Source organism: Hemitrygon akajei, chromosome 13 (assembly GCF_048418815.1).
Source record: "Hemitrygon akajei chromosome 13, sHemAka1.3, whole genome shotgun sequence".
NCBI classification, from domain to species: Eukaryota; Metazoa; Chordata; class Chondrichthyes; order Myliobatiformes; family Dasyatidae; genus Hemitrygon; species Hemitrygon akajei.
This window is the reverse complement of record NC_133136.1, coordinates 62,664,561-62,687,705: the sequence shown is the minus strand read 5'-3', so window position 1 is coordinate 62,687,705 and position 23,145 is coordinate 62,664,561. Positions and strand designations below refer to the sequence as shown.

Sequence of the window (23,145 nt, the reverse complement as noted above, 5' to 3'; positions counted from 1 at the left end):
TTTTAGAGTGGGTGAATCACCAGCGATCGTCTGGATACATTGTTACCAGAGAAATGATTCGAGTTCAAGCATCGAAATGGGCCAATAAAACACCATGAGGTCAGCGAAAATTTCAAAGCTACATGAAGTTGGTGCACCTGATTTATGAATAGACGTGATCTTGTGTTGAGACACAAAAACAAAGATTGCTCAGAAAATTCCCGCGGGGTGTTGTTTATGTTCAAGAACGCCGCTGGATGGATGAAGCGGGTTGCTTGAAGTGGGTTAAAGAGGTGCAGCATTGATGTCCCGAAAGTTTTGGGAAGGAAAAGTCGCTACTTGTCTGGGACATGTTCAAAGCGCACTTGACAGGTGAGACAAAAGCAGCATTGAAAGCTGAGAATACGGACATTGTAGTCATCCCCGGTGGTTTGATGTCCGTACTCCAGCCATGAGATGTGAGTTTAAACAAATCATTCAAAGAATGCATGTGTCGACAGTGGAACAAATTTGACTCAAAGACAGCCAATAAATACGACCTGTCTTCCATGTATTAATTTTTCCAAAGTTGGCACCCTCTGTATAAGCCGATCCCCTAATTTTAGGACCAAAATTCTCAGCTTATTCACTGGAATTTATGGTAATTGTGATGTTTTCATTTTTTTCTGAAAGTTGTGAGATCAAATATTGAAGCAGTTCGTGAATAAACAACTAGGGACTGACTGGAAGTCTATGGTCACTTAACTTTTCAGTTAATTGTCTGAACTTAAGATCGCAGTTCTATCTGATACAGTCTAATACTTGCAATGTTACAAAATCAATTTTGTGTTTTAACACAAAACAGGGATTAAAATCAGTAACACCTCAATTGGACAAAACTGGAGATGTATTGGATTCAGATCAAAGGATAAATGAAGTGAAGGAAGAAGCAGCAGAGAACAGTCAGCCTGTTGACATTATTATTCAACAAGGTGAGACATCAAAAAGAATAGGGAACACATCTGCTGTAATGAGACAGAATTGGCTTTGAACCGCAATATCTAGTGTGTTTTCTTAGTTTTTAGACTGAAAGTGTAACAAATTTTAAGTAAAATTTTGTGCATAAAATCTGGCAGAGGCACAGTTACAGAATTTTAAATGCATGTTACATTAAGCTCAATGTTCAACTATCTTTAGCAATAGTTTTAAAAGCATTGCACTATAAGTCAAGCCATGCCCCTAGAATTAACTATTTATTTTGGGAGCCTCAACCTAATGCACTTATTGTTTTTCAATATTTTGCATTAAATAAATGTTAGATTTAAGAGTTAAATATCAGTAAAAGTTTAATTAATACACCTGCAAATGGATATATTTTTAAATAAAATGTAAGCTGTATCAATTCAGCATCTTGTAATAAGCCAGATTTAAATAAACTGGAAATGACTGTTAATGAAATATGAAAACAATTATAGAACCATAGAACATTACAGCACAGAAATAGGCCTTTTGGCTCTTCCTGGCTGTGCTGAACCATTTTTTTGCCCAGTCCCACTGGCCTGCACCCGGCCCATATCCCTCCATACACCTCTCATCCATGTACCTGTCCAAGTTTTTCTTAAATGTTAAAAGTGAGCACGCATTTACCACTTCATCTGGCAGCTCATTCCACACTCCCACCACTCTCTGTGTGAAGAAGCCCCCCACTAATCTTTACTTTAAAATGTTCTCCCTTCACCCTTGATCCATGTCCTCTGGTTTTTTTCTCCCCTAGCCTCAGTGGAAAAAGCCTGCTTGCATTCATTCTTCCTATACCCATCATAATTTTATATACCTCTATCAAGTCTCCCCTCATTCTTTCTACGCTCCAGGGAATAAAGTCCTAACCTATTCAACCTTTCTCTGTAACTCAATTTCTCAAGTCCCGGTAACATCCTTGTAAACCTTCCCTGCACTCTTTCAACCTTATTAATATCCTTCCTGTACTTCAGTGACCAAACTGCACACAGTACTCCAAATTCAGCCTCACCAATGCCTTATACAACTTCATCATAACATTCTAACTCAATACTTTGATTTATAAAGGCCAATGTACCAAAAGCTCTCCTTACTACCCTATCTACCTGTGACGCCACTTTTAAGGAATTTTGTATCTGTCTTCCTAGATCTCTCTGTTCTACTGCACTCCTCAGTGCCCTACCATCTACCTTGTATGTTCTACCTTGGTTTTTCCTTCCAAAGTGCAAAACCTCACACTTATCTGTATTAAACTCCATCTGCCATTTTTCAGCCCATTTTTCCAACTGGTCCAGATCCCTCTGCAAGCTTTGAAAACCTTACTCACTGTCCACTACACCTCCAATCTTTGTATCATCAGCAAATTTGCTGATCCAATTTACCACATTATCATCCAGATCATTGATATAGATGACAAATAACAATGGACCCAGCATTGATCCCTGTGGCACACCACTAATTCTCCTACTAGGTTGGGCATTGCAGTCAGTTGCTTGTAAATGTGGGAAAAGTTAATATTTTTCAAAAGCACTAAAAGAGAAGGATATTATTAAAATTTAAAACAGGTCCAAAAATAAGGCTACCTTTGGGCATAAGGCCTACCTATAGGTGTGGTGTCAAAAGAACACCTTTTGGTGTCCTTTTGAACTAATTAGGATTGTTGATGAATTTATAAGCTAAGATACTTGATAAAAATTGAAAGTCAGCTACCTAAAGGTATAGGTTTGCTTTGGAACGAATCCCTCTTATTAAGTGGCTAGATCTTCCATAATTTTATACATTTGAATGAAATTCTTCCTTAATTTCATTCAAATTTATAAAATTATGGGTGATCTAGACACTTAATAAGAGAGATTAATTTCCCTTGGTGGAAATGTGAATAATTAGGGGATATAGATTAAAGTTACTTTGCATAATGTTTCGCACAGAAATTAGGAAACATTTTTATCACTGGTAAACTCCAGAGTCCTCTGCCTAAATGAGCAATAGAGACGTAAACTTGCATCACATTGAAATTGTTTCTGGATGAATGCTTGAGAAGCTGTATCATACAAGGCTAAGTCAACAGTCAACATTGTTTTTTGTCATATCCGCACATACATGTATGCACAGGTACAATGAAAACTTGCAGCAGCGTCACAAGAATGAAACATCATATAAACAGCTTTCACAAGATAAAACAAAAATTATACACAATCCTTAAAAGAAAAATAACTATTCAAACAAATCTAAAAATATAAATTTTAGTGCAGGCTGATCAGAGTAGTCATGATGTTGCTAAAGTGTAGTGATGATTAGGTTTGTGCTGGTTGGTTTGAGAACCATATGATTGAAGGGAGGTGCCTGGTGGCGTGGAACTTCAAGCTTCTGTACCTCCTGCCTGATGGTAGCTGTGAAAAGGTGGCATGGCACGGATGATGGGGGTTTTTGGAACGTGGTAGCCTTGAGGCAGTGCATCTTGTAAGTGCTACTGATGGTGGAGAGGGATGTGGGATTAACCCAGACAGATTTTTTATTGTTGTCTCCAACCTCTGCCACAAATTCTGTAATTTAAGCAACCTCAGCTAGTTTCCCAGCTGTCAGGAATAACTGAGGGTGATGAGCAGAGCATTTCCGGCGTGTTTTTTTTTCCTCCTCTGTTCACAGCCTGAAGGATGCACCTGCAGCTCTGTGCCCAGTACGTATTGCTGACACCCATAAATGGGAATCTCTCAAATTAAAGGTGTTGAGAGTTCGGTGGCAGCCATGGCATGATGCCATGATAAATTACAGTATAAACAATTTCTGAGTGTTTGGGGAAACTATCTCGCTTGGCTTCTCAGCACCTCAACTAGCTTTCAACTCATTGTTTCATGAGCTTGTATAGAAAAACCTTTGCTTTGAGATACATATTTTCTAAGACTTCCCATGTGAAAATTAGTCAAAAATTATGAATTGTTATAATGACTTCCACTATAAAATCAAATTATAATCTACCAGTGGATCTCTTATTCAGTCTAGTTACTCAATAATTAGGAAATAGCACACCAGGTCTTTACCCAGTAAAAGACTAATATTCCAGTTATGGCTCCTTCTGATTTTAGGTAATCCTTCAGAATCAAACATGACTTGCTTCCACACCTGTTCTCTGGGCTCAGAACTGGTTGATGAGGCCATCATGGGATTTGCAGACTCTATTACAGGTGAGATTGAAGCTACTTGACAGACAGTTGGGGGGGGTAGTTGATGGGGGTGGGGGGAAGGGTTCTTCCTTTTGCAAATTAATCTGTACTTCCACGTGTTCCCAATGAAGAATCTCAAGGTTCTGAAAACCATTCCAGCTGCTTCTTCTGTTTTGGGCCAGGAATTCTCTTGACTGGTGAGATATTACGTTCTTTCAAGGCGGTTTTGAGAACATCCTTGAACCATTATTTCTGTCCTCCTTGTGATCTCTTGCTATGACAAAATATTGAGTAAAGTTGTTTATTTTAGTTTTGGCACATGAACAACGCAGCCAGACGCTGGAGCTAGCTATGAGTTATTGGAGCCTTGACGCTGGAAAGGATGTTTACGTTTGCTTGCTGATCCTCTCGTGGACTGGGTAATTTTGCAGAGACTACATTGATTCAATCAATACATTGAGGAACCTTTTATAAGTTGTCTATGGCTCTGAAGAGTGCAGGAGGGTGGACTGCTGCTGGACAATTCATAAGGTTTGAGTTTGGGGCTGTCCACTTCAAACACTCTTCCTCAGACAGCCAAGGATGTGCTAGTATGCAGGAAATGGTATTTAATTTGATCATCATTGGCTGCCCTTTCTGAGAGTTAGCTCCTTGTACATGGAAGGTACTCTGTGTTGTCTTGGTTTTATCATGGACTTTACTTTTGGAGGTTAATTTTAAGCAGCAAGAGAAGATTGGTAACGGGATCTTTGATCTGCAGATGTTAACTGTACAGCCAATTCTCTGGCATGCTTCAGTGAATGAAAAGCTGGCTTGGAATATGACTATAAACATGCATATGCACAAAATAAGACTGCATTTTGCAACTCAATGACTCGAGTTTTCTTGATTCAGGACTGGATGTGAAGTAGGATGAAGTTTCTCATTCATTTTTTACATTAATTTCACTCCTGTGGGAAGCCTGTTGGAGATCAGGTGCAATATTATCATGAGAAAGATTAAGGAAAGGGTTGGAGCTATGGTGCAGTCTTGCTGACCTCCAGTCTGCCATGGCATTGGGTTGATGGTGGACCATTGGGCAGAATCGCAGTTTGCATGTCACTGTGTGGCAGGCATAGAGGGTGGGGCGTCAATATTTCTGAAGATAACAAAATGCATGATAGATTGTCCACAGCCCTATTTGAGAAAAAGGCTCTGATGCAGTAAAAAAAAAAAGCCATGTTCATGCTGTTCCCTGCACTTCTGAGTTTTTTGCATGGTACTGGTCATGTTTATCCTCCCTCTGGGGCAGGGGTTCCTGACCTTTTTGATGCCATGGACCAAATCCATTAAGCAAGGGTCAGTGAACCCCAGGTTGGGAACCCCTACACTAGATGGATGTAATCCACACTGTAATTAAGGAAGCAGCTCTTTACCCACACAAAATGTGTCTACGTTCTTGATGACAGTTCCAATTACAGCTTCTGAGGTCCCAAGCATACTAATCTCCATCGGCTTGTGTATCAGATTATGTATGCTCCACTGACATTACTCCGTTGGCTCTGAAATCATTCCATTATGATTTGATCTCATTCATTTTTTCTGTCTGTGGTCTACATGAGCCACCTCGTTGGTCAGGTGTGTCAGGAAGTGCTGCGCTCCCTTACCTTCTCAGCATGTTCTCTCTGCCACACTATCAATAGCCAATGTGCTTCTGCCTTCTGAAGCTTTCTCCCTGTGTGACTCTACCGGATATTTCTCCCACTTTCTTCAAAGTTACTTAGTGAAACTCTCTGGCACTCATTTATCCCTCTTATTGCCACCAAGGCTTTTATTTTTCATTCTTAATTGACATGGGAAATTTTAGCAATTTGAAGTGACAAATTAAAAAGTATTATGTATTATGACTCTGAACTTGTACTCACTGGAGTTCAGGAGAGTGAGGGGAATTTCATTGAAGCCTACCAAATATTAAAATCCTGGACATGGAGGGGATGTTTGCAATAGTGGCAGAATGTAGGACCAGAGTGCACAGCCTCAGAATTGAAGGATATCCCTTTTAAACAGAGGTGAGGAGGAATTTCTTTAGCCAGAGAGTGGTGAATCCGTGGAATTCATCTGATACATTTAAAGCAGGGGATGATTGGTTCTCCACAGAAGAAAAGAGCGCACAAAGAATGAACGACAGTTAAACATTAGAATCCCAAAGCACCTCCTCATCTCCCCCTTCCCACACATAAGCGACATCCCCCCTTCCCCACCGCAAAGAAGCATCGGCACCCCCCACCGAGCGCTCAAGCGTGCAGCAAAGCATCAATAAAGACACAGACTTGCAGGACCCCAAAGACTACTCATTCACCCAGTATTCGACATACCACAGGCTCTCTCTCTCTCCCTAAGAAGGGTAAAAGAGGTGCCCCTGTTTCACAAGCGTGAGGGGAGACATGACAGAACAACTCGCCGGTTTATGGTGTTAAAAATCTGTTGCGTTGCTTTTTCCAAGCTCTGTGCCCAAAGTTCTCGGGTCTCTGGGCACACAGCCAGCAGCCAGCTCACTGCTTTCAAAGTCCCATGACACATCAGGCGGTGGCACTAACCTCAAATCCGCCCGCCACCAGAACCACGAAAATCCGGCACCCTGAAGGTGCGTTAGTCTTCCAGGCTGCATCCCTGGCATATCGAAAAGTGGCCGGTCGTGGGGCCCTGAGAGCGGGTCCCATTCCCGCAAAGAACCAAAGTCAGCATGTGACCCCAGGTTAGGGTCTTCAAAAGCACCCTGAAAAGGAAGAAAAGGAGATATTAAAGATAGAATAGAGCTATTTCTGAAGATGCAAGCAAAGGAGTTGCTGTTAGGCTCCATTGTCCTAAGCTCTGCCCTCTGACTTGATGGGCAGAATGGCCTAATTCTGCTCCTATGTCTTATAATACTGGACAAAATGGGAATAGCACTGTAATATATAATGTTGAATAACAGTTGAGATAAGAATACAATATATCTATAATTACACAGAATTAAACAATTTAGCCTGTTGGGTCCATACTAGCTTAGTGAGGAGGTGTCCCTTTTGCCCTTCCCTTATTTCACTCTCTTTATTTTCCTTGTATCCTGCTACTTATTCTCTCTCACTCACTTCCCCTTGCCATTAACCTGCACTATAGGGAAAATTATTGTAGCCAGTCAACAGATCAGCTACACACACAAAACACTGCAGGAACTCAGCAGGTCAGGCAGCATCCCTGGAAAAAAATAAACAGTTGACCTCTTGGGCCAGCACCCTTCTTCAGGATTCATTAGCTCCTCTTTGGGATGTAGCAGGAAACCAGAGCCCCTGGAGGAAATCCACACAGTCACGGGGAGAATCTGCAAACACAGCACAGAACTACTCAGTCTGCATCATACCCATGTCCTTGGAGTTAATGGGCCAACAACATTGACTACTGAGCCACTCTAACCACCAGGACAAGACCAGGAAATATACTGTTAAAAATGACTAGAGCACTTACCCATGCAGATTGGAGCTATTTTGCGTCTGAACCTTCAGCAGAGGAGCCTTGATTTTTAAATGCGTAAAACAATATCCCGTGCATCAAAACCACAGCTGAGGCCTTTAAGTGAGGCCTCTGGGCCCAGAAGGAAAGTTTTGGCCTTTACTGCCTTTTATGCTGCTCTGCGCCCTCATTGTACCTTACTGAACCCCTAGCAGTCATCACATTGGATTTGGATGCCTCTTTTCTATACGAAATAGCTCAAATTCCTCCAATTTTCCTGGTAATACAGACTGTCGACATTATTATATTGAGTAATTTTCCTCAATCGTCCCTGCTGTATCTTTCGTGCTGAAAACCACCATTGTTTATCTGTGACTAGAATTCAGCAGGCTAATCATGAGTACAGTCTAATCATAAGTTCTGTTAAACTTGGGGTGTTCAGTTTTGTCTCGGGAATTCAATCAATAGGCTTTGTCAATTTGTACATTCATTAATTTTACACTGTACCGACAATTTTATCATTGACTTTATCTCTTGGTATTTCAACTTACCTCTTGTGTATGAACCATGTTTCCCTCCTTTACTGTTTGTCCTATCCCTTTAGATATTTTGTTTAAATTATTGCTTTTGTTGCAAAGCTTCTTTCAAATTCAGTTTCATCTGGAATGTTGTCCAGTTATCACTTGAGTTTCCAAATCCAAGTCTTCATATAAATTAGAATCTGTGTTGATCCCAACAGGGAAAAGTTGGGATGCTCCATTTAGTGTTCCTGTTGTTTATTATATTCTTCCAATAAAATCAGCATTTTCTACCTTTTAAATATTTACATTTCCTCCCTTGAATCCCTTTGTATTTAACTGATAGCTTTTCATTACACCAAAAATAATTAATTGTAAAATATCTTGGACATCCTGAAGTTGGTATGAATGCAAGTCTTTCTTGGATTTCAGACATATTTGAAAAATTGCTCAATTATGAAACTAATTCTTCTCCAGGTTTTGTGGGTGAGCTTTGGCTTTAACATGTGTAGCTGCTGACAGTTTCTCATGTAACTGTGAGCGGCTTCAAGATTCCCACTCAAAGGTAGAAGCCCTGAAGCTGTGATTGGAGGTTTACACCGTCGTATCCAAATGCACTCTGGCACTGGACTGTATCATTCACCCATCTATGATGGGGAATCTGCTTAAATGTGCAAATTTAGCCAAAGGACTGCTTCATATAATTGACAGTGCACATCCTTGAGGAACTAAAGTAAGTTTAGTTTTTAGATTTTTAAGTTGTTTATTTATTTGGTGATACAGAGCATAGTCAGGCCTTTCAGCTACACTGCCCCTGCAAACCCCGACAGCCCTGATTTAACCCTAGCCTAACCATGGCACAATTTACAATGACCAACTGACCTTTGGACTGTGGAAGGAATCTGGAGCACCTGGGGAGAACCTACACCTTCCACAGGAAGCACATACAGACTCGTTACAAATGGTTTCAGAATTAAACTCCAGACTCTCCCCCCGAGCTGAAATAGTGTCACGTTAATCACTACCCTACCACGGCATCCATCGTTAAATGTTGTTCAACTGCTCTGATCTTTCAAGTATATGTAAATATTTTCATTTTTCTAAGATTTTTGTTGAAAGTTTTAATCATTGTCTTGGATAATGATTGTTTCTGAATGTCTGAGCCAATCAGAAACAACATTCGGACTGTTTCAAGTATTTGACAACTTTGATCATTCCTGATAAGTCAGCACACATGACCTGGATAGCAATCAAAGTTTTCACTGTTCTGTGGGAATGGCTTGTTCTGCTCCTCTGCCAACACATTGAGAAGCAGTGAGCCACTGCATCCCTCACAAGCCATTATCAGGGGGATCACAGTGGGTATGCACATAAAAATAGTTCTGAAAGCAGCCAGCTTACCACTGACAAATAATCTACCACCTTATTGATGCATCGAAATGTGATGAATATGTAAGTGTAATCTGAAACAAAACTATTCTTGTAAGTTATATACTCATCTAGTATAGTTTTGCTGTCAGACATTTTCTTATTTCTGTTTTTTCTTTCATTTTGTTCTGCTCCCCACTCTTAGAGCCTTCTAATTCTGCCAGTGTTCCGGTTTCAGTTCGGAACTCTTGGCGACGCTCAGAGTTTTTCTCACAGCCAGGTAAAAGTTGTGCTTAGTGATGTCCCCTGTATTGCTTCCTGTACCCGGGAGTGCTTTGAGATGCACTATTGATCATATGACTCACATTCATCTCCCGCTTTTCTAGATTACCTTCCTCATTATTTCCTGCATAGTTGCCAATGCACACCAATATGGGAATAGGCAGCCTGTTAAATTTGTTTTTCAGTTTTCTTCTAAAGGTAATGCCAATTTTTAAGAATTAAAGTAACGTTTAATGAATTCTATCACTTGACTAAAATATGTTGGATTGATGACTTCCAAATAGAACTATTTTTTAACTAAGTGCCAGTTCAATCATTAGAAACAGAGTGGAAATGGGCTAAAACTTTAAGAATATGAACAACTTTATCTAAAATGTATATTAAAAAGGCAAAACGACAGGGCACAATATCATTACTTTAATTCTTCTCACTTTAACTTAATTTGACCACTGTAATTTTAGGCACACCTCTAACATAGATTATACCCAGTATGTCATATTCTAAAAATAGTAATTTGCATCACTGTTACAGCACAATATCCCATTAGACTTGGACGGACCAAAGCACCACTGTAATTCTTGGTATTCAAAGCCTACTGAGAACCTGAGTACTGACTGAGATCTAATGTAACTTGAATTTCAGAAGCAGCCTGAGTGTCAGTGTTAGCAAAATTCAGACTCCTCTGCACAGGTATGGACAAGGTGGGCAACCCGCCATCATAACTGTTTCTTCTGGTTATCTTTACATACATTTTTGTAGCTTTTGGATTTACAACAATTTTATTTGCCTTAATCTACCGTGCAAGTCTTAGTGCCCACAGAACATAGTACGTAAAATTGGTAGTTTTGGCAACTATGCAAGTTGCAAACTGGGTTTTCCATATTTTTTTCCTACTAATTTGCCTGTTTCCTATTTCAGGTAGCAAAATAATAAAATAACAGAATCACACAGCATGGTGTTAGTGCACAGAAATCTCTACAGTCCAAACCTGCAAACTAAAGTTGCTTAATTCAGCAGCTTCTGGACATCAATTTTTGATACTAAATTCCAGCTCCATGACTTCCTCCCTTTACCATCACTATCCGCTTGGTTGTCATAATTGGAAATCACTTTTGTTGGTGGTGGCTCATGTTCAATTAACTGATCATGATATCCTTTAATTTCAGCCTAGATTTCCACCTGTCTATCAATGATTCCAAGAGTTAATGAGTGAAATACAATTTAGTCTGATATGCAGATTTATTTTCTTTTATTTTCTGAGGCTATGCTGTAGGCTAATTGATAGCCACACCTTCAACAGTAGAAGCATCATGCTAAGTGCAAGTTGTTCTGCTTAGGTTAACAGTTATAATTTAAAAAAAGCACACATCACTTTTTTTTCCACTATTGGTTGCAAGCTCTAAAATCACACACTACATCTGACATCACTGTGCAGATGTGACAATTTCAAGATTGTCTTCCTGGCTTGAGTCTTTATTCTTATTTGCATTATTCATGCTTGTTGTTCACCAACATATTAGATGCAATGCGCTTATTAACTAATTAGAAAATCAATATCCATCTTGGCCTGTTGGACTCCTTCATAGACAAGTGGAAACTCCCATGATTGTTACTCCTTTATAATAAGTATTTCTTTATCTTTCAGTGGAAGTGGAAAGCAATGAAAATTCAAATGTAAGTATGTGATGCTTTATTTTCTGTGTAATATGGAGTTGTCATGAAAGAGAAACAGTTAATAGTGGATTTTTGAAAAGTCAAACAATTTTAATAGGAGCATTTTGAAGAATTATATTCTTTAAAAATGATCAGCAATGACAACATTACAAAGATTCAAACAAAGAATTCCATGGTCTGACAATCTTTTATGTGGAGTCTTCAAACAAATTTGAACTATGAACTAGTGGGTATTTATCATTTGTGCAATATTTTCATAAGCCCCTTTTTAGCTCTGAATGTACCACAGACCAGTCCCATCCAACACACCACAGGTAAATCTCTGAGTGCTTGGAGCAAACCCCTTGGATTTTTTTTAACTATGGGGATGCTACTGGCCTTAGATTGATAACTCTTTTAAAGTTCTTATTAATTACCTGTATGGAACAAGTACCTCATTATTCTAATGTGCTGTGCATTACATCCCAGGTGTTGTAGTATCTGTTCAATTAATATTAGATGTTTTCAGTTCTTATATATACTCTGATCCCTGATTTTAGAAATTATTACTTAGGTGGATTTTTTCACACTCTGAATAAAGTGTTTTAATTCTATGAATTCTGTCTTTAAAATTGTGGTATATTTTAACCTCAAAATATACCTTGCACTCCTAAAAATGGGTATCAGTAAGATATGTGTGCTGATGAGGATGGTTCCATTTAACCTATGGTTATCTTGGGCTAAGGTTTGGAGGCCTGAGCCACTCTCACGTTTGGGCCTCATTGACATTTCGAGCTGTTTTCAGTTTGGAAAATGGGCACCTTGTGTGCTGGGACTTTTGATGACCTGACCTAGCAGGAATATGGGATGTAGTCATTTGGAATCATCCTAGAAAATCTTAAATAAAAGGTGAAATTGAATGTGATATAATACACATTCCCCATCTGGTTTTCTATAGTGGGCTACATCTGTCAGATGGTATTTGAATATATATGCTGCCTATAGTTATGGAGAATTGGCCAGACAACAGAAATCAAATGTTTCAACAAACAGCTGTATTTAAGTATTCTGGATGCATTTTAATAACATGGTAATATTAATATCAGTGGTATGATATTTAATACTGTGTGAATCCAACATCATTCTTAAAATTGTAGCCACCATTGGGTGCAATTAAGAAATCTCCATAATAAAGAAATTTTGGGGAAAAGGTTAAATTTCAGTTAGACTCTGTATCAATTGCTACTTCATGCTAAGGTGCTTCATTCAGAGACAATTTGTAAATGTCTCTTAAAAAAAAAGAGATTATTCTGCAGTGCAACTACAGTGCTGAAATTCATAAATCCCAGCTCCTTATCCACCAGACATCAGGCAGAGCAGAAACTGAAATGGTGTGGGTTAAACATTCTACGCAGTTCCTCCCCTATATCAGGTTATAGGCCTTTTTTGTTTGGACAGTGTTTTATAATTAATTTCAAATTCCACGCTGTTTATTAAAAGTTCAAATGATGCGGAAGGGTATGAGATCCAAATCACAACTGCATTGTCCAGGCAAGTCATTTTTGCAAAGAGAAATGTTATTGCAACATCTGTCAAACAAATCATTTGGATTATCATTTCATGTTTCTGAAACTTTCAACACTAGTTTTGTGAAGTAGCATCTGAAGGCACATTAACTCTTCACTATGCAGGAGGTGGAAGAGTAGAGATTGACATTGTATCACAATAAAGATAACTGGATAAAGAGAAAGAGTACTGGTGAATGACAACTGTGATTACTATTTTCAGAAATGAAAATGGAATAAATCCAGAAAATTATAGACTTGTAACTAAAAAGATGCACTGAGATGAAACAACAAAACATACAGAGATAGAAAACATTAATCCTAAAAGTGAAGTGAAATTCTTGAGGTGTTTCTGATTAAAGAGTAACAGGTAACATAGACCAAGTTAATGTTGCAAAATGTGTCATGCAGAATTTGAGATCTTTTAGAAAGTACTAATTGAGAGGTGTGTAATGAAGGTTAGTGGCTGGAAACTCACTGGTTTGTCAAAGCAGAAAATAGGTTTGGGGCCAAGATATGTGCTAGACAGACAGAGACAGAGGAATTGGTATCTTGCCTGGATTACTACTTTTCAAAGCTTGCTTGAAATGGACATTTGGTTTTGGTAATTGTGTATCAAACTTCCAGACAATACTAAATCAGGATATGTAAGTATTATTGTGACTTGCAGTATCCAGTGGAAAAGCAGACCTTTATAAAGGATCTGTATAAAACAAATAAAATTAATTGTGGTTAAGTGTTAGATAATTCATTTTGGTAGGAGAAATCAGAAAGCCATTTGAAGACAAGTAAATAAATGGCATAGTGGAGAGAATAGATATCAGAATACAGGTATGTAAATTATTGAATGTAATAAATAAGGTAATCAGCTTGAACCTATAACTGAGCTCATTTCTTCAAGAGTACAATAGCATAAAAGCAGGAGGGAATGTAAAACTTATATATAACCTTGGCTGGACTACATTTGCAATTCTGTTTTAATGACTATGTGGCAAAAAAACCATGTTGAAGCACTGGTAGAAGTACTGAATGATTTATGGCATTATTGAGTAAAGGAAACATTAAGCATGCTGTGGCACTTTTCACTAATTCAGTTGGAGACCTAGTTTTTCAGACTAGGAAAGGATCCAAAGGTTTTGATTTCTGGGACTAGATTATATATGTGAATAAGGCTAAAACAGTAGATATAGAATTAAAATAGCCAAAGAAAAAATAATTTTAAAGGAATTTCTTTACAGATATAAATGGGGATTAGTGATATAGAAGGCACTGCACGTGGAATGTTTGAAGGTGTTAGCATTTAAACATTGAGATGGATATAGATGTGAGGAGAGAGGAATGGAAAAGTTCCAAAATAGAAGCAGAATAGGTCATTAAAACAACACACACACACACACACACACACAATGCTGGAGGAACTCAGCAGGCCAGGCAGCATCTATGGAAAAGGGTAAACAGCTGACGTCTCCAGCCAAGAATCTTCATCAAGAAGATAAATGTTTTTTATGAAGAATCTGTCATTAGATATAGTCTATCCCTGATGTAGTTGTAAGGAGACACCATGCATAGAATAGCTATATTACCAGAGGTATAGAAAGAAAAAACATTGGATGAATCATCTTTTTTCTCTTTTCTGCTTCCTGGCTTACCCAGGTGGAGATCATAGCACTTCTTGTATCACTGTCCTTTCTTTTCATACTGTTCAAAGGCAAAAGATGGAGAAAAACATATGCATTATAGGAATTCATACTGTTTTTATCTTATAACCATATAACAATTACAGCATGGAAACAGGCTATCTCGGCCCTTCTAGTCCGTGCTGACGCTTACACTCACCTAGTCTCACTGGCCTGCACTCAGCTACATCCTATTAGTATAATTGTATGAGGAGATAGTTAAACTACAACAGTTAGAAATGACAGTGGGTGCATTGGCTAAAATATTTCATATTATCTGCTAATAACCTTCCTGTTTAACAATCTGTTCATTTAAACATTTTTTTAAAGATAAAGACTGAATCCTTAGACTTTTGTTTACCTTTTTCCAAAATCTGTCATTGTTACTCTTACTAACTGGAACCATCAGCTGAATTGAATTTCTCAAATCATGAATTAACATCAATCTGTCACACTACTCTTTCTTAATGTGGATTGTTAGATCCCAGTTGCATCTTTAAATCTCCCTAAGCATTCTGACTGCTGGTTTTGGGATCCAGAGGAAGAACGCAAGCGACAAGAGAGATGGCAGAAAGAGCAGGAACGCTTGCTCCAGGTACATTAGCGTAACTTGCATTGACCCTCTGCTACAAAGTGCATGTTCCAACGCTGCTTGTGATGTACGCTTGCATAGTTGCAGTGCACCCTTAATTAAGGCTCTTTGAACTAATCCTTCATGCTTTCTTTCTCAAAAGGATGGGTCTGATTAACCAACCAGGAAACTATAATTAAAGGAAAGCAGAGTATCATTATCCTGCAAAGCATAATGGAGCCATGAAAAGCTGAGGAATAAAAAGCTTTCAGGGTTGCTACAAAGGGGCACAAATGACTGTAATTTAGATTATTTCTGAAAATGGAACTGGTAGAAATTTTACTGAATAAAAATTGAAGTTTTTAACATAAATGATCCACTCAATCTTCTCCAGTGATCTCTTAAGATTAGATTTCCTGGGAATATTATCAAATTATAGTTAACTCAGTAACAATCAGTTTTTACCAATATTCAAATTTTGATTCCCTTGAGATTAAGTGTCAAACTTCTGACCCTATCAAGAAGTGAAAAGTAGCAAAGGGAACGAGATAAGGAACCTGTGGACCAACTTCAAAATTTTAAAACTGTTCATTCATCATTTTCACTGTCAGCTGACCTGGTCTGTCAGCTAAGTAAGTGTGAACAGCAGATATAAATATGGGAGTATCTTGGTACAGCAGGAAGAAGGAGCAATATCTCAAAACTGGTCAAAGAACTGCTATAATTCTAATCATGTTTGATCTGTATATATCCATACTTGCACAAACTTGTATACAAATATCCATTGATCATTGTATAAGCTTAATATAAATGAAATTGGCAAGTTATCTCTTAACTGCCCTTTGAATTAACCAGGACCAACATCTAGTTAGATTAAAATAGCAAAAGTACAATGTAAATTTTCAGTGGTTCAAGAAGGTGCGCATTGGCAATTCTGGACAATGTTTCTCACCCTCTACATGCCACCTAGGCTGAACAGAGGAACACGTTTAGTACTGGACCAAGGTAACTGCGCTGCTCCAAAGAGCTCTAGATGAGGTCATTCTTACTCTCGGCCGTTAGGCTCTATAATGAATCAACCTATAGCCGGGGAAGTGATGATCCCCTTCCTGTTAGACTGTGGTAACTTATTTTTTATTCTTTCTACTGCTCTTCTAATGTTTATATCTGTGCCACTGCTCTGACACGATAATTCCCATTGGGATCAATAAAATATCTATCTATCATCACATTCTCACGGCAGATTAGCTGTTAATTCCCTGAGGTTAGTTACTTAAAATTATCATTGTGCTTCATTTGCCACCTGAATATATAAACCCCATGACAGCCTGAATTGGCAATGACACTCAGTTGCTACTTTGTTAAGTACAGGAGCAGAACCCAGTGTGGTCTTCTGCTGCTGTAGCCTATCTGCTTCAAGGTGTAACATGCTGCACATTCAGAGATGGTTTTCTGCACACCAATATTGTAACCTGTGGTTATTAGAGTTACTGTTGCCATCCTGCCAGTGTGAACCAGTCTAGCTATTCTCCTCTGACCTCTCTCATTAACAAGGCATATTCACCCACAGAACTGCTGCTCACTGGATTTTTTTCTTTGTTTCACGCACCATTCTCTGTGAGCTCTGTGCATGAAAATCTGAGCAGATTATGAAATACTCAAACCACCCCGTCTGGCACCAACAATCATCCCATTGTCAGAGTCACCTAGGTCATATTTCTTCCCCATTCTGATGTTTTACCTGAACTGAACCACTTGATCATATCTGCATGCTTTTATGCATTGAGTTGCTACCACACAATTGGCTGATTAGATATTTGCTTTAATGAGCAGGTGTACCTATTAAAGTGGCCACTCGGTGTATGTTTTGGAGAGGCGTTGGCTCTGAAGTAGTTAACAGTTGACTCTTTTGGAACAGTAATGAGAATCTATTATCTCAACGTGTAAAAATGGTTTTTAAAAATGTTCAATTTGTAAGTTCTTCTCTGGTGTAGGATCACTGAAAGAAGAACTAAGAGATGAGAAAATAGTGTTTAAAAGTCACAAAAATTATGACTGCCTAAAAATGGAGTTTGAACAAATAGAACAAGAGCCTCTTGCTAAGATCGTTGACCTGTCACCTTGAAACTGACTGTTGCCAATAGTGCAGTTCCAATCCAGACTCCAACACAGCAATGAGGTATTACGGTGCCCTGGATATACAATCAAATCTAGCCACTCACAAAGGGCAGACTTGTGTTGAACTGTAGGTATGGAACAAATCACAGCACAATTTTAGCTGATATGATGAATTATTGCAGTTATCATAAACATCCTGGGAGGTGGACAAGGTAAGCGAAGTTTGCACTTACTGTAAAGAATCTGATCAATGCGTGAAGACAACTATAGACTTGGTTACAGTGCTCACTGACTTAGGATTGATTATGAATATTGACCAGCCATTGCATCAGGAAAAACAGTTACTCACTGTAGGAGGTCTGAGGCAATTTGGAAGAAGAAACTAATACTGACTTGCTGCATGCAAACTGTGCTAACTTTGCATCCCTCTCTATCGATACAATCTCTGCTTTTATCACAGTGAGCTGTGACTTCCATTGGATTCTTGTATATAAAGGATATTAGCATACTTCAAGTCTATCTTTCTCCTACAGTGCAATGAATGGAATAAAACAACAATCAGGCAGTCTCGATCCTTGAATATGGGTTTTTTTGTTTCAGTTAACTCTAGCTACTCATAGAGGTTGAAAGCTGCATTAGATATGGTACAGAGCACAGCATGACACATGTTGATATCCAAGGCACTTGTCTGCTGTAAAGTTATGTGAGTTAAACTGCATTATCAAGTGAAGGAGTCTAACAAATATAAAGTCTCCATATTGAATTTGTGACACTGACAGTATTTTCAGTATAAGATTAGCATTCCGAGTGTTAAATATGAGTTTATCTCTTTGTCTTTTCATAGAGGTAACCTCCATAGCAACTGTAGGGAAATTGCGACCAGACATCTGCATAGATATCAATATTCACCAGGAGAAGATTCAAATAAACTTCACTGCATAATTCCTCTCAAACAATTCTTGGGCAGAATACTAACAGCTATGTATTTAGGACTTCAACTTACCAAATCAATAATCCTGATTGTGGTCACAAAGCTCTATCCATATTGATTTTAAGATATGCATGTGGTTTGATGAGAATGGCACGATCATTACCAGTTGATCTAAATTCCTGATATATGTGTAACTACAAGTGTAAATTTAAATGCATTATGACTAAATGTAAAAAAATAAGATTTTTACATGGGGCTGTTAACATTTGTTGTGATATTTATTGACATTTCATTTACAACTGTGAATGTTGATCTAAAGTACTTTGTGGGCATTCAACTTATTTTAGGCTGGACTATACTTGAGCTTGTAAGTATGTTTTATATGTAATGTAGTTCAAGTTTGGTGGTAGCAATAAAATCTTCTCATTTAAGCTAATGATATTTTAATAAATTTAGCATTGTGTCCAACTGGGATTGCACTGAAGTGCATTATATAGTTACTGGGATGATAATGCACTAATAAGATTTACATTAGTTTAATTTCAAGCAGTAAAGAGAATAGTAATTAATTTTACCAAAAGAGACAAAAGCATGAGTCTTTAAAAGGGGAGTAATGTTGCTAACCCCTTCCTTGCTAGTCTGGTAACATGACACAAGTGTTTCTTTCAATGACAGGAGAGGTACAGAAGGGAGCATGAAAAACTACGTCAGGAATGGGAAAAGGCACAAAAGGAGGTCGAGGAGGAAGAACGTAGATATCATGAAGAGGTAAGAGAAAATCAGATTACTGAAATACAGTTGACAAATTCTGCTGTTTATATGATCAATGACCTGTACTTCCACAGAGGGCAACTGCTGCAACACAAAGCAAGAGGTTCAAACGTTTTGTGGTTGGGACAGGTTGAACTCATTGATGGCTTGTGAGTGGGTAGTATCATCAGGAAATTACACTACTGATATAATTATCATCAGGAAAGCTATCCTGCTGGTGTAATTATCATCAGGAAATTACACTACTGATATAATTATCATCAGGAAAGCTATCCTGCTGGTGTAATTATCATCAGGAAATTATCCTACTGATATAATTATCATCAGGAAATTACACTACTGATATAATTATCATCAGGAAAGCTATCCTGCTGGTGTAATTATCATCAGGAAAACTATCCTGCTGGTGTAATTATCATCAGGAAATTATCCTACTGATATAATTATCACCAGGAAAACCATTTTGCTGGTATAGTTATCATCAGGAAACTATGCTACTGGTGTAATTATCACCAGGAAACTATCCTACTGGTGTAATTATCATCAAGAAAACCTTCCTGCTGGTATATTTATCATGAGGAAACTATCATACTGATATAATTATGATTGGGAAAACTATCCTACTGATATAGTTGTCATCAGGAAACTATCCTGCTGGTGTAATTATCATCAGGAGACTATCCTGCTGGTGTAATTATCATCAGGAGACTATCCTGCTGGTAGAGAAAGAACAGGGAGAACAACATCAAGATGCCTGTTCTCCATAATTCTACAGTGGCCTCTTTAGGAACATGAGTTCAAGAGGATCCACATCATAGGTACTTTGAAGGTGAGCAAATAATCCTGACATTTAAAATCAGGACATGACAACTGACTTTTTAAGAAAGTAGTGTAAAATAGCTGGTGCTTGCAAATAAATCCCCAGTATCAATAATACCTTCACAGGAAAAGTAAAAATAGGCTTCCTTGCATTGTTTCCAGGATCCAGTTGATAGACTAAAGAAATAAAAATCCCAGTACTGTTTTGTCTGTAATGTAATGGAAAGTTTATTTACCAATGTAATACAGCTACAAACTGAATCTTAGAGTACATTACAGAATGTACTTCTCTAATTATTATTTTAAAAGAAAACCTTTGCATTTATTGTCTGAACTGAAAACCAGTTTGAGTTGCTGGGAGAATATTAAATTCTTTAGCTAGAAATATGAGCAACTCTGCTTCACTCATCTCCAATTGTGTTCAGGAGCGTAAAATTATTCAAGAAACAGTAACTCCACTGACTCCACGATCACTGCCTATCCACCTTCCCTCTGAGTGGCTCTCCATCTCAAAAACAGAGGAAATTAGGAATTCTAATTCCACGGAAGTCACAGATGAGGAGATCAAGCAGAGTGACCCACAGAAGCAAAATGTAAGTCTGTAAGAATATTTAAATTATGTACATTAAATTCTAAATGTCATTACAATGCTTCTGTCAGCAGGAAAGATTCCCTTTCCATTGGGGGTCACCTAACTACATGATTTGGGATATATGCAAATTATTTGTTTACATTGGGTAATATTTGGTCTTAATCTTAAAGACAAGTTATGAAAACTTTCAACTTGTATTTTAAAACTTTTAAATGCAGGGGCAAGGGGGATGATTTGTTTTACATCATATAGTGTTTTCAAGGACATGGCAGTTCCAAAATACAACTCCTGCCTGAGAAGTGACTTAGATACACTCCAATTTGCCTACCGGAGCAACGGGGTCACAGCAGATGCCATCTCATTGGCTCTTCACTCAACCCTGGAGCATCTGGACAGTAAACATGTATACATCAGGATGCACTACAGCTCAGCACTGTCATTCCCTCAGAAGCTCCATGACCTTGCCCTCAATACCTCCTTGTGCATTTAGATGCTGAATTTTCTCATTTGCAGACCCCAGTCAGTTTGACAAGATCTCCTCCACAATCTCCATCAGCACAGGTGCACCACAAGGCTGTGTGCTTAGCCCCCTGCTCCACTCGCTTTACCCTTATGCCTACGTGGCAAAGCACAGCTCCAGTGACCCATTCAAGTCTCTGATGACATGGTAGTTGTGGGTTGAATCAAAGGTGGTGACATATCAACATATAGGAGGGAGACTGAAAATCTGGCTGAGACGTGTCATAACAACAACCTCTTGCTCAATGTCAGCAAGACCGAGGAGCTGATTACTGACTTCAGAAGAAGGAAATCACAGGTCCATGAGCCAGTCATTATCGGAGGAACAGAGGTGGAGTGGGTTAGCAACTTTAAATTATTAGATGTTCTTATTTCGGAGGACCTGTCCTGGGCCCAGCACGTAAGTGCAATTGTGAAGAAAGCACAGCAAGGCCTCTACTTTAAGAGCTTGCAATGATTTGGCATGACATTAAAGCTTTGACAAACTTCTATAACTGTGCAGAGTAGCGTATATTGACTGGCTGCATCACAGCCTGGTGTGGAAACACCAATGCCCTTGAAAGGAAAATCCTACAAAAAGTAGTGGATACAGTCCATTCTCTCATGGGTAAAGCACTCCCCATCATTGAGCACACCTACATGTCTCAGGAAAGCAGCATCCATCATTAGGGACCCCCACCAACAAGGACATGCAGTTGCCGTCAGGAATAATGTACAACAGCCTCAAGACTCACACCACCAGGTTCAGGAACCAAAAGGGATAACTTCACTCAACCTCACTTGCTCCATCATTGAAATATTCCCACAACTAATGGACTCGCTTTCAAGTACTCTTCATCTCATGTTCTCCATATTTACAATCATAGAGTCATAGAAAAGTACAGCACAGAAACAGGCCCTTCAGCCCATCTATTCTGTGCTGAGAAATTTAAACTGCCTTCTCCCATCAACCTGCACCAGGACCATAACTCTCCACAGCCCTACCATTTTATTATTTATTTATTTGTTTGTCATAATTATTTCTTCTTTTTGTATTTGCACAGCTTGTTGTCTTCTGCACTCTGGTTGAATACAGTCTTTCAATGATTCTGTTATGGTTATTATTTGATAGATTTATTGAATATGTCCACAAGAACATGAATCTCAGGGTTGTATATGGTGACATATATGTACTTTGGTAATAAAATTTACTTTGAACTTTGCACTTTAGTCTGCCACATTGCCAAATGAGATTGTGCATCAGCAGCACATTTTAAATGTATGCATCAACTTGCTAAAGTGCAAACTCTGGAAATCATCCGGCTCTATTTATCATGTCAATGAGAGAAAATATACCCTGAGGAGAAGCAATTGTGATATGACTGATGATGTATGATTTTGTCATCATGTAGTGGATCCTGTTCCGTGTTTGCTGTTTTAATCAGTTATAATGAAACCTAAAATGGCCACAAGGATCTGCTTAGTCACCAGAAACCCCACTAATATATGCAAATATGATTTCTCCCAGAATTGCAGTAACTCACTGGTGGATGGTTGGGTCTTTTAACAGTGCTTCAATGCATACTTCAGTGGTTCATCACAAACCACTCAGGTGATGTGTTTGCAGAGCGTGTGAGTGTGCAGTTTTATTCAGTTAGGATTCTGATGAAGGCAGAAGAAAGTTCTGATGGATTAATTTGTCTGTTCTTCCACTGTAGTATTTTCTGCTTCATGGTTCGGTTTATTTTTTTGGTTTTTTAATAAGGGTGAGAGTTTAAATCTTCCAGTGGTGCCAAATGGTCATTTCTTCAGAAAGTATCAAAAGGTGTATAAGATGATGAGAGGCATTGATCGAGTGGATAGTCAGAGACTTTTTCTGACTAGCACGAGAGGGCACAGTTTTAAGGTGCTTAGGAGTAGGTACAGAGAAGATGTCAGGGGTAAGTTTTTTTACTCAGAGAGTAGTGTGAGTGCGTGGAATGGGCTGCCAGCGACAGTGGCGGAGGCGGATACGACAGGGTCTTTTAAGAGACTCCTGGACAGGTACAAGGAGCTCAGAGAAATAGAGGGCTATAGGTAACCCTAGGAAATTTCTAAGGTAAGAACATGTTCGGCACAGCTTTGTGGGCCAAAGAGCCTGTATTGTGCTATAGGTTTTCTATGTATCTACATGTCCCTG

General features: G+C 38.6%; 1 protein-coding gene across 12 annotated transcripts in view; it reads left to right on the top strand.

Moving 5' to 3' along the window:
- LOC140737934 (LIM and calponin homology domains-containing protein 1-like) overlaps window positions 1-23,145 on the top strand; it is a 356,743-nt gene that overhangs the window by 314,984 nt on the left and 18,614 nt on the right. For 7 of the 12 annotated variants that reach the window (XM_073064758.1, XM_073064764.1, XM_073064756.1 and 4 more), the window contains 7 exons: window positions 824-950; window positions 4,059-4,157; window positions 9,696-9,770; window positions 11,418-11,446; window positions 15,148-15,261; window positions 18,962-19,054; window positions 20,302-20,469. In XM_073064758.1, the coding sequence (XP_072920859.1) occupies window positions 824-950; window positions 4,059-4,157; window positions 9,696-9,770; window positions 11,418-11,446; window positions 15,148-15,261; window positions 18,962-19,054; window positions 20,302-20,469 (705 nt within the window). The remainder of the gene's footprint in view (window positions 1-823; window positions 951-4,058; window positions 4,158-9,695; window positions 9,771-11,417; window positions 11,447-15,147; window positions 15,262-18,961; window positions 19,055-20,301; window positions 20,470-23,145) is intronic. The other 5 variants (XM_073064759.1, XM_073064761.1, XM_073064760.1 and 2 more) reach the window with 5 other exon arrangements.